The sequence below is a fragment of the Labrus mixtus genome, chromosome 11 (assembly GCF_963584025.1).
Source record: "Labrus mixtus chromosome 11, fLabMix1.1, whole genome shotgun sequence".
In the NCBI taxonomy this organism is placed as follows: domain Eukaryota; kingdom Metazoa; phylum Chordata; class Actinopteri; order Labriformes; family Labridae; genus Labrus; species Labrus mixtus.
In genome coordinates this window covers 6,624,790-6,637,011 of record NC_083622.1, presented here as the reverse complement: position 1 = coordinate 6,637,011, position 12,222 = coordinate 6,624,790, and the positions used below count along the sequence as shown (strand labels likewise).

Sequence of the window (12,222 nt, the reverse complement as noted above, 5' to 3'; positions counted from 1 at the left end):
AGTGAGGAAGGCTTGAAGAAGAGTTTAAATCCAGAAAATAAATATTCAGAGTCAGACTGGGTTTCATTTATTTCACAAATAAGAACGAGTACTGTCCACAGTTTATGTGAACCTGTACAGAATTCAGATTAGACCTGAAGTTAACTCTAAACTAAACCTGACTGAAAATCAAACCTGACAGAGAGCTGAACAGAACAAACGGAGAGCTTCATCATGCAGCTTGCTCGTCTGCAGGATTTATTATCTGACTGTTCAGCAGCGTCCGTCTGCACAGAGGAGGAGGAGCAAACTCAAACATGAGGCTGTGCAAACTTTAGGTGTGATAAAAGTAATGATAATGATTCTTTATTTGTGCAGCAGCTGAAAAGAACAAACATGAAGAATAAGAGATTTCAAATGAAAATAAAACCACAGAGTAAAAGCTTTTATTTTGAAAGCATGTCTGGAGGAGAGGAATAAAAGGAGGGACTGATTCAGCAGGTCGGATCTTTAGCAGGACGACGACAGAAAAAACTCAGAGCAAACCCGTGAGTCCTGGTCCTGCTGGACTAAACATAAAAACAAAGAGAGACAGAGTCTGCACACCAGACGCTGCTCCAGTTCACATGAATGTTTCACCACGTGTGACGTTCAGGCTCCTGTAGCTCTGAAGCTCTCCGTCAGACATGAAGGAAACGATCTGAACCCTTTCAGACTGGAGCAGGAAGTTAAAGTGTCCTAAACAAGCCTGTCACTCTCTTATTTATATTATTAATATTAATAAGAGGTCACTCTGTCACTGACTGAGAGCAACCTCTAGAGGAGACAGAGAGCGACCTCTAGAGGTGACAGAGAGCGACCTCCAGTGGTGACAGAGAGCGACCTCCAGTGGTGACAGAGAGCGACCTCTAGAGGTGACAGAGAGCGACCTCTAGAGGTGACAGAGAGTGACTTCTAGCGGTGACAGAGAGCGACCTCTAGCGGTGACAGAGAGCGACCTCTAGTGGAGACAAAGAGCGACCTCTAGTGGTGACAGAGAGTGACTTCTAGTGGTGACAGAGAGTGACTTCTAGTGGTGACAGAGAGCGACCTCTAGTGGTGACACAGAGCGACTTCTAGTGGAGACACAGAGCGACTTCTAGTGGAGACAAAGAGCGACCTCTAGTGGAGACAAAGAGCGACCTCTAGTGGTGACAGAGAGCGACCTCTAGAGGAGACAGAGAACGACCTCTAACTGACAGAGAGCGACCTCTAGAGGTGACAGAGAACGACCTCTAGTGGAGACAAAGAGCGACCTCTACTGGTGACAGAGAGCGACTTCTAGAGGAGACAGAGAACGACCTCTAGTGGAGACAAAGAGCGACCTCTACTGGTGACAGAGAGCGACCTCTAGAGGAGACAGAGAGCGACTTCTAGTGGAGACAAAGAGCGACCTCTAGTGGAGACAGAGAGCGACCTCTAGTGGAGACAGAGAACGACCTCTAACTGACAGAGAGCGACCTCTAGAGGTGACAGAGAGCAACCTCTAGAGGTGACAGAGAACGACCTCTAGTGGAGACAAAGAGCGACTTCTAGTGGAGACAAAGAGCGACCTCTAGAGGAGACAGAGAGCGACCTCTAGAGGTGACAGAGAACGACCTCTAACTGACAGAGAGCGACCTCTAGAGGTGACAGAGAACGACCTCTAGTGGAGACAAAGAGCGACCTCTACTGGTGACAGAGAGCGACTTCTAGAGGAGACAGAGAACGACCTCTAGTGGAGACAAAGAGCGACCTCTACTGGTGACAGAGAGCGACCTCTAGAGGAGACAGAGAGCGACCTCTAGAGGAGACAGAGAGCGACTTCTAGTGGAGACAAAGAGCGACCTCTAGTGGAGACAGAGAGCGACCTCTAGTGGAGACAGAGAACGACCTCTAACTGACAGAGAGCGACCTCTAGAGGTGACAGAGAGCAACCTCTAGAGGTGACAGAGAGCAACCTCTAGAGGTGACAGAGAGCGACTTCTAGTGGAGACAAAGAGTGACCTCTAGAGGAGACAGAGAGCGACCTCTAGAGGTGACAGAGAGCGACTTCTAGTGGAGACAAAGAGTGACCTCTAGAGGAGACAGAGAGCGACTTCTAATGGAGACAAAGAGCGACTTCTAGTGGAGACAGAGAGCGACCTCTAGTGGAGACAAAGAGCGACCTCTAGAGGAGACAGAGAGCGACCTCTAGTGGTGACACAGAGCGACTTCTAGTGGAGACAAAGAGCGACCTCTAGAGGAGACAGAGAGCGTCCTCTAGTGGAGACAGAGAACGACCTCTAACTGACAGAGAGCGACCTCGAGAGGTGACAGAGAGCGACCTCTAGTGGAGACAAAGAGCGACCTCTAGAGGAGACAGAGAGCGACCTCTAGTGGTGACACAGAGCGACCTCTAGTGGAGACAGAGAGCAACCTCTAGTGGAGACAGAGAGCGACCTCTAGTGGAGACAGAGAGCAACCTCTAGTGGTGACACAGAGCGACCTCTAGAGGAGACAGAGAGCGACCTCTAGTGGAGACAGAGAGCAACCTCTAGTGGTGACACAGAGCGACCTCTAGAGGAGACACAGAGCGACCTCTAGAGGAGACAGAGAGCGACCTCTAGTGGTGACAAAGAGTGACTTCTAGAGGAGACAGAGAGCGACCTCTAGAGGAGACAGAGAGCGACCTCTAGTAGAGACAAAGAGCGACCTCTAGTGGAGACAGAGAGCAACCTCTAGTGGAGACAAAGAGCGACCTCTAGAGGAGACAAAGAGCGACCTCTAACTGACAGAGAGCGACCTCTAACTGACAGAGAGCGACCTCTAGAGGAGACAGAGAGCGACCTCTAACTGACAGAGAGCGACCTCTAGAGGAGACAGAGAGCGACCTCTAGAGGAGACAGAGAGCGACCTCTAGTAGAGACAAAGAGCGACCTCTAGTGGAGACAAAGAGCGACCTCTAACTGACAGAGAGCGACCTCTAGAGGAGACAGAGAGCGACCTCTAGTGGAGACAAAGAGCGACCTCTAACTGACAGAGAGCGACCTCTAGAGGAGACAGAGAGCGACCTCTAGTAGAGACAAAGAGCGACCTCTAGAGGTGACAGAGAGCGACCTCTAGTGGAGACAGAGAACGACCTCTAGTGGAGACAGAGAGCGACCTCTAGTGGAGACAAAGAGCAACTTCTAGCGGTGACAGAAAGCGACCTCTAACTGACAGAAAGCGACCTCTAACTGACAGAGAGCGACCTCTAACTGACAGAGAGCGACCTCTAACTGACAGAAAGCGACCTCTAACTGACAGAGAGCGACCTCTAACTGACAGAGAGCGACCTCTAACTGACAGAGAGCGACCTCTAACTGACAGAAAGCGACCTCTAACTGACAGAGAGCGACCTCTAACTGACAGAGAGCGACCTCTAGCAGTGACAGAGTGTGACCTCTAACTGAATAAAGGTCATAGTCTCACTCCTGTTGTGTCCTTCAGCTGCAGCCTTGTTAGTGATTCTCTGCACTGCCTGCTAACACGAGTCTATCCGTCTTCTTTTGACCTTTAAATTGCTCCGCGCTCATGATGACTTCAGGCTATCTGTTTTTTTTCTTTTTCATTAATGAGAAACATCCGTCGCTGAGGTTTGAGAAGTATCACCGCTGTGTGCAGGTACGAAGAAGAGGAGGAAGTTATTCTGTCAAACTGAGCATGAGTCCTCAGAGACCAAGCCCCCCCCTCTCTTGCACCCTCTGACCCCCCCCCAGTTTAATTACCCTCGCTGGCTGTAAATTTTACGGTGTCGGTGGAGTCGGCAGGGTTCGTCTGCTCTGCAAGAATCCAGCGCCTGATTTTCTGCTGAATCACTCTCTGCTGTGAGGAGAGTTAGAGGGGGGGGGGGGGTGTCCTGAGAATGTCCTGAGCTGCATGTGTGACAGCAAACCAAAGATCTCTGCACCCAGACTTTCACCAGCATGTTTCCTCACAGCCTCGTGGTTCAGCGTGTAGACGAGGTGATCTGATGTGAGAACGCAGCAGGACGGTTACAGATATTTCTAATCCCATCGATCACGTGAAAAACAGAACGAAAGACGTAATGAAACAACATCGTTATCAGAATCAGGCCTGATGTTCACGATCGGTGCTCCTCCAGTATCACACTCCAAACTCTTGAAATGCTAAATGCTTCGTCATGCTGTGGTCATTTAGGCGAGGTGAAAAGGTAACGCTCAGTTTCTTCATCTTCAGAGCTTCAACAAACAGTCAGCTGATTAAAGGTCAGAGGTCACAGAGCGCTGATAAGAAGCTGTCCAAAGATTCCTCACAAAGTTCCAAGTTTTGTTCTCAGTGTGCATGAACAACATGAGCTCGTTTGTCGGTGATGAGATTCAGAAAATGACGCAGCTGGAGACAGAAAATTAATGCATCAGGTTTTTAGACATCAGGAGAAGAAGAATATTTCAGTTAGTGTGCGTGAGGCAGGAGGAGTGTGAACACAAAGAGCTGAATGTTTCTCTCTTCACCCGGAGTTTCTCCTCCAGCCTCCTCGTATTTATTCTGCAGAAAGTCAGAGTGAGCTGATGTGAGAACGCAGCAGGATGTAATCAGGAGAATTCACCTGGAGCGAGTGAGAGGGGGTGGTTAGTGTCGTACGGAGAGTGCATGTGTGAACAGGTCAGGCTTTAGAGAGTCCGTTGACCGTGGCACTCTGAAACATTAGCAGCAGCTAACAAGTCAACACTTCAAACGGGGGGAGACATTCTCTCCTGACAGATACGATCGCAGGAAGAGACATGACAAGAAACAGGAAGTAGTTTGACACTCAAACAGAGCGGTCAGGGCGGGATTCAGCCTGACCTCCGCTGACCTCGCTTTAACTCTCCGCTCATGACGATGACTTCCTCCCGGGAAGGAAGTGATCATTTCAGGAGGTCACAACAAAGCTGGCCACACCAACAAACGGGTGAACATAGCTGTCATGGCCTCGAGCTGCCCAGCCCCGCCATGTGGACATCTGTGTGCGTCTACCCATAAACCCCTCTGTTCTGGGGTCGTTTCCTGCACTCGGCTCAGATTTCATTTTCTCTCGTGACAAACGGACACACTCAGGTTTTTAAGAGCGCACTTTAAATGTGAGCGCTCTTACCTGGACACACAGAGCAGACTGAGGAGGACAAACAGACCTCACCCGATGGTTAGAGCCTTATATGGGCATGATCAGACGGGGTTGTGCTCACTGATTGGTCCCTTTATTATCCATTTCATTCTGTATTTCAGCACTTGACACTAACTGGACCATGCACGCTGTCCTGACTTCTTCTTCTCTGGTTTACTGTTTTGTTAACTCCCGTCATGTTTCTAAACTCTCTGAATCTTCACCGTCTCAGTCCTCACTTTTTTTTTGTGTTTCCTGTTTTATTTTGTAAGTCCTCGTCTCCTGTGTGACTTCCTGCCTTCTTGTGTGTTTCCCTCCTGTTTGATTGGCTGCCACGCCCTCACCTGTTCACCATCCTGTCGTCTCCTTCTCACTGGCCAAATCTCGATGTCCACCCTCACACGCTCACTGACTTTGGTGAGCGTTCCCTGTAAGTCTGTGAGGGCTTAGTGCCGTCCCTCTGTCAAATCATCAAGTGTTTGAGGGATCTCTCGCTGACTTTACGAGCCCTTAATGCACCCGGTCCGTAAGTGGGCATACATGCAGACTTAACGTGAGGGAATTACCCATAGTTCATAGCATTGTGACGTGAAGCATTTCCCGGGGAAGCCCACAAGAATTGAAAGGTAAAGAAACGAGATAAAACAGAAAAAAGATGGTCGAGACGATAAAAAAAAAAAATCAGGAAGGTGAAACCACGCTCCATTTACAGTCTACTAAAAAAGAGTCTTTGGAAACTACAGCTAATTCAGAACTCCTGTGCAAGTCTATAAAGAGAGACAGAGAGCATGTTAGTCCCATAAGATAAGATAAACCTTTATTTATCCCACAACAAATACATTTATATATAGGCCTATATTGAGAAGAACTTTTTATAGGCGCCCTGGCTGTGAGTGAGTAAAGTAAAAAACTCAAATAAGCTTTACATGAAATCATGTAGTCATGGTTACAGAGAAGTTGCAAAGTGCTGTCCCATTTGTATTTAACCATTTGAGCCCTCGCAGCCTCATGCACTCAATCACTTTCCAGGTGACGTCAATAAAGTCAGTAAGGGTTCAGGGTTTAGGGTTTAGGAAGGACATCGAGATTCAGCCTCTCAGCTCTCCTTTGTTGTTCCTCTTCTGTTTGTGTTTTTAAATCTGGATCTTCAGTTCGCCTTCCTGTAGTTCCTGGATTTGTAAGATGCTCTTCTTTAACCTTAAAAATCTTTTTATTTCGCTGCATCATCCCGCCTGTCCGTGTTCGCCTCCAGCTTGTGACACGTTTCTTAATTAACCGTGAAGCTGCTTCGTTTCAGTCGTTTTTATAAACTCGTTTTTAGGGATTTTAATCTCACATCACTAAAGCTCTGCTGCACAAACGTCCGCTCCAAAAATCCTCGTCGATGGTCTACTTCTTCTTCTTGAATTATAAACAGAGCCGTCTTTTAACTCTTGCTGTTGATCGTAGCTTGTTGTATTTTAGGCGTGGCGTCCGTAGAGGATGGTCACTGTGTTCAGATGATGACTTCAGTGACACGTCTCTCTGATCAGTCCGTCGTCTGTTTACTCACCTTATATCACCTCAGCTCTCTGGGAACTTTAATGAAGATGATAAAACCCCCCAAAAAAATCCAGGAACTGTCTTAACATTTCTAAAATAATAAAAAAAAGGATTCAGAGCGAGCAGATTCCCTTTAATCTGAACACGCCATGCAGTGGAAAAGAGTCACCGGCTCGTCTTTAAAAACCCCGAGAGTCGAGCAAAACGACGTCTAAACACGAGGCTTAAAGACGCTGAAAACTCCTCATGACGCTAAGATCAGCAGCAGAATCAGTTGATAACTTTTCACACCTGCATTCATGAAAATGAGAACTTCATCTTCATCTTCATCTTCCCGAGCTGCTTGTTCACACATGCACCTCACAGCCGCAGAGGAAGAAAAAGAAGAAGAACATCCTGGAGAACAGGAAACATAATGCAGCAGGTTCATTAGAGCACGGAGATGGTAGAGGTGGCGTGCAGTTTTGTGCGTGTGTGTGAACATCATAAGTGAGGATTCTTAATGAGAACATATTTATAAGAGAAGTTTCAGATCTTTGTGTTTAACTTCCTGCTGCTCGTCACAGGTACGGAGGCGAGCTGTGAGAACGAGGGCGAGGTCCTCCACATCCCCAACATCACCGACAACCCGTGCATCACCTGCGTGTGTCTGGTAAGTCTCCCGTTCTGCTCCTTCACCTTTGACTACGTCATCACGGCCGCCTGCTCTGTTTGCTCGGCTGACGTGTAGCTGCTGCAGGATTCTGCTGAGGCTGACGGGATGAAATGACTTCCTGAGGCGCTGATAGAGACGTTTGTAACGCTGGTTATTGAGCTGTGTGTGTGATCGTTATGGAGAAGCTGTGAAAGATCTGTGACTCTGCAACAGGAAGTCAGAGAGAAGAGACGTGTGTACGCGGTTTCAGTTATTTATTAGTGCGTCTCTTTTCTGTGTTTTGAGGATTTACGACAGAGCGGCAGTGAAACATGAAGTGGCTGATTGTTTGTTTTAGCTGACACGCCTGTCGTCACGCTGTCCTGGCTCGGCTCTTAAAACCAGCCTACGAAAGGTTAGGGAACGACTCTTTCCTGGAACATGTGCTCTTTGACCCCTGACCCCCCCCCCCCCCCCCCCCAGCTCTCTGTTTTAACGGGATGAGAATGTGAGAATGGAGCAACAAGTCTTTTCTGTGTCACTGCCTCCTCATCGTCTGAAAGAATCCGTCACATGATCAGAGTCCAGCCTCCAGGACGTACACGGTGCCGATTAGCTGCAGACTGCACGTTGTGTGTGTGCGTTTGTCAAGTTCATAATGTGCTACACTCCTGATAGAACCACTGAAGCTTCAGTGTTTATCCAGCTCTGCATGGGTCTGTAAACCTTTCTGCGTTCTAACCTCTCTCCATTTTTCAAAAGCATCTCCAATATTGATCCTAGTTTGAGCACGTTTCTGCTCGTGGAGCTTATTAGAAACATGCAGAGGCTTTTTAGGTCGGGTACAATCACTTCTATCTGAACCAGTTCTCTTGCCCGCTTCCATCGCTGCAACACCTGTTGGTTTGACCTGATAACTGCTCTCATATCGGGTAAACCGAGGGGCGTCCAAAACGGCCGTGTGTGTGTGTGTGTGTGTGGGGGGGGGGGGGGGGTGCCTTAAAATCGCCTACCTTCTCTGGTCCAAAGTCTCAGGAGTAACAGGAAATAGCTTCCTCCAGAAGGCGTCCATGGTGCTGCACGCTGTTTCTCAGTGATGGAGGTGAAAATGAGAAGAAGAGGAAATAATAACAACAAGCTCATCGATACAGAAAGACAGGAATGATTTTATAAATGTTCAAGGAAAGCTACAGAAACTCCAGTTCATGGTGTCTCCACTGATTTTGCAAAGATACCAAAGATGTTTAAGATCATTAAAAGATAGAATTAAGCTCTATCGTTGGGTTTGATCCTGAGCTGTTGGACAACATGACAAGCCGTTCATCTTCTTACTCTTCTCAGACCTTTGAAGCAGATTTCCGTCGTCTGTTTGGTCTTTGTGTGATGAGTTTTTTAGAGGTTTAATATCCTGGTGATCAGATCAGAGACGATGGAGGAACAAGAGGAGGGGTATCACCTCACCAGACCGTTATTCTCCTCTTCTATGTTATTATGAGACTCTGTGTCACCATATCCAGGTTTAGTTTAAAGATGGATCTATTCACGGCTAGTACGAGCTTCCAATCGCTGGCTCCTGATTGGCTGCTGTGACCTCCCCCCCCCAGCCTGCGGTCTGACTCAGCCGTCCTCTGTGTTATCAGGCAGACATCAGCCAAAGCCCCGCTGAGTGCTATCAGTCATCAGCAGGCAATGGTCAGCCTTTCATCTGTGCTTTAACCCCCCCCCCCCACACACACACACACGCACACACACGCACACACACACACACACACACACACCCACACACACACACACACACACACACACACACGCACACACACACACACACACACACACACACACACACACACACACACACACACACACACACCCACACACACACACACACACACACACATGCACACACACACACACACACACACACACACACACACACACACACACACCCGCAGGGTGCTTTACAAAGAGCAGGTTAAAGATCTTACTCGTTAAGTAAAATGAGATGGGATAATATGCAGGAAGGATTTCTCCTTTGTATTCCTCTCGTTCCTGTTGTCCACGCTTCCTCTCCGCTGAGGTGGAGGTCGGAGCAGGCCGTGCATGAAGGAGGACGGCGGTGGTTGTGGGGACGACTCAGTCTGAGGGTGGAGGCTGGGCATCGGGTGGTGGTAGTAGAGCAGGATCACCTCGCTGAAGGTTGGCCTCCGCTGCCGGGACGAGACCTCCTGAGCTTCTAACACACTGACGGTAGATTTTATTTGTTGACAGTTTTGTTTGAAACGTCACAAACATGGTCACTTCCTGTCAGCTTCCTGCCTCTGATCACTTCCTGTCAGCCCTCTGCCTCTGATCACTTCCTGTCAGCCCTCTGCCTCTGATCACTTCCTGTCAGCCCCTGTGTGTCCAATCAGACTTAGTTTGAACTTCCTGGCGTTGTTTCCCCCTCTCTAGATCCTTGCTTGTGTTTTTCTCACTCTCTGATGTCCGTCGCTGTTTCCTCGTGCATAAAGTGAAGATTCTTGAAGCGTGATGACGGAACATCGTGGTTAAAATGAGAGTAAACCCGACCTCAGCCGAAAAAGGATGTGTTTTAAAAGGTCGACTGTCTGAGTCGTGGTGCTGTCTTTAGAGGGTTGGTTGGCCATCAGGGCTCCAGTGTCACTCATACATTGGGGGGTGTGGTGGTGGTGTGTGTGTGTGTGTGTGTGTGTGTGTGTGTGTGTGTGTGTGTGTGTGTGTGTGTGTGTGTGTGTGTGTGTGTGTGTGTGTGTGGGGGGGGGGGGGATCCAGAGTACCTGCTAATGGCTCTGAGGACACACACACACACACACACACACAGATACACACAGAAGAGCCATTGTGCGGGTGGGTGAGGCCGGGCGCTGTAATGGGGCCAGGAGTGGATGTGGCTGACAGACTGACTGACAGGCAGGTCGCCATGACGATTGGTTATCTCGTAGGGAGTCGGCCTCATCTCCGTCACGCTCTTCATCGCCCCGGTCTATCTGTCTGATCATCTCCGTGTCTTTTTACACTCTCTCGTCGGCGCTTCCTCCCCTCGCTCGCCCTCAGACTGGCTTCTCCCGCCTCCTCGACTTCTCCTCTTCCCGCTCAGCGAGAAGAGCTTGAGTCAGTTTTCAGAATAAGACCAGCCGAAATTGGATTGTTACCGCAGGGTCGCTTAGAGCTCCTCTGCGCAGGTTTCAGACGGACTGATATTCATCCTGATCCTTCTTTATGACGTCTAACAGCAAACCAGACGATCAGAAAGTTGCATGTTAGACCCCTAAGACAAGAGGACATTTACAGGACGAGAGTAGCATAGAGATAAAACATCCCACTTGCGTTCACACTTGCAGGAAACTGAGCGTCATGTGTGAACGCAAACAGCTGAATGTTTCTCTCTTCACCTGGAGTTTCTCCTCCAGCCTCCTCGTATTTATTCTGCAGAAAGTCAGAGTGAGCTGATGTGAGAACGCAGCAGGATGTAATCAGGAGAATTCACCTGGAGCGAGTGGGAGGTGACGTTTATTCCCTGTGATCGCTGCACACATGATCTCAGTGCCACATGCATGTGAGGAGGTCTGACCAAATCTCTGCTAAAGAAACGTCCCGTTTGCACCTGTTGAACCCGGGTCAGTAATCCAGGCAGGTAAAGGACACATGATGAAAAAGGTTTGGGTGTCATGTCGCAGGGTGCCTCTTTTAACATTTCCTTCTGAAATGAAAATGACCCAAATGAAAACTGTTCTTTCAGACAGAAAACACTTTGAAACTACATTTTCAACTCAAAACATGCTGAATTTAAAAAGACCGATATCTAACCAAGCCTCCGATCCTTCATCCCTCTCAGGACAGGACACCTGAAACGCTGACGACTTTAAAGCAGCTCTTTAATCGATCAAACAAACATTCCTGAAGTTTTTTACACTCAGCAGCTGCGATCGAGCCGAGAGAGAGGTCAGAGGTCATCAACTCAAACAGAAGCTGATCAATACAGGAGACGCGGGGTTAACCTGATCACCACCTGATAACACGGAGCCACCACATGCTCCGCTCTATTTCTCCACACGGGAAACACCAGGCAGCTGACCTTACAGGATTTAACACGTCGCTCATCATCCAGAGACACTGAGATAAAGAGGAAGAAGTTTAAAACCAGCTTTTCTTCCTCCTCGCCGTCTTTGTTGGTTAGGACGATAAAAGAAGAAGAAACAAGAAATAAAGGGTCTCTAATGTCGCTTTAAAGGTCAAATGTCTCATCGTTTAGTTTGAATATAAATTAAGAACAAGCTGAAACAGACTAACTGATGCGCACCTCCCACCAGGCGGGGGCGCTGTTGTTTCCTAACTGCAGTAAAAAAGTTAGCAGACACTTTTTGAAGTTGTTGAAACAGTTTTTTGAAACCCGTTCCCATCAGCGTCTCTCTCCGTCTGTCTCGCTCTTAAGCTACTGTGGCTCCTGCTCTCCGCCGGGAGGTCACGACCTGTTTGTTTTGGAGGAAGGGTGAAAGGTGAGAGGTCACAGAGGCACAGGGGAGGTGAGGGTTTGGGGGGTCGGTAGAGGAGGTGGGGGGGGGGGGGGGTTGGTCTTTAACTGGAGTTGGTCTTTAACTGAAGAGCTCCCCTCCTGTGATGACTGGAGTACAGGTGAAGTACAGGTGATACAGGACAGTGAAGTTTAAGGGTGAAAGAAAAAAGGCCGCAGACAGAGGAAGAAAGGGCGATGACGAAGAAAGACAGCCGGAGTGTAGAGATGAAGAGGAGGAGGGGTGAAGAAGAAAGAAAACACAATGACGATACAAATCAGTGAACACCGTCGCCTCCTGGTGGTAGAGAAGATCAAGAGTAGTTCTCTTGTGATCTTGTAGTTCTCCTGTGATCTTGTAGTTCTCGTAGTTCTCCTGTGATCTTGTAGTTC

The 12,222-nt window shown here is 48.5% G+C and overlaps 1 protein-coding gene across 1 annotated transcript in view; it reads left to right on the top strand.

Annotated features, from left to right (window-relative positions):
• bmper (BMP binding endothelial regulator) overlaps positions 1-12,222 on the top strand; it is a 37,850-nt gene that overhangs the window by 2,564 nt on the left and 23,064 nt on the right. Inside the window, exon 2 of the mRNA XM_061049763.1 lies at positions 7,234-7,319. Within this exon, the coding sequence (XP_060905746.1) occupies positions 7,234-7,319 (86 nt within the window). The remainder of the gene's footprint in view (positions 1-7,233; positions 7,320-12,222) is intronic.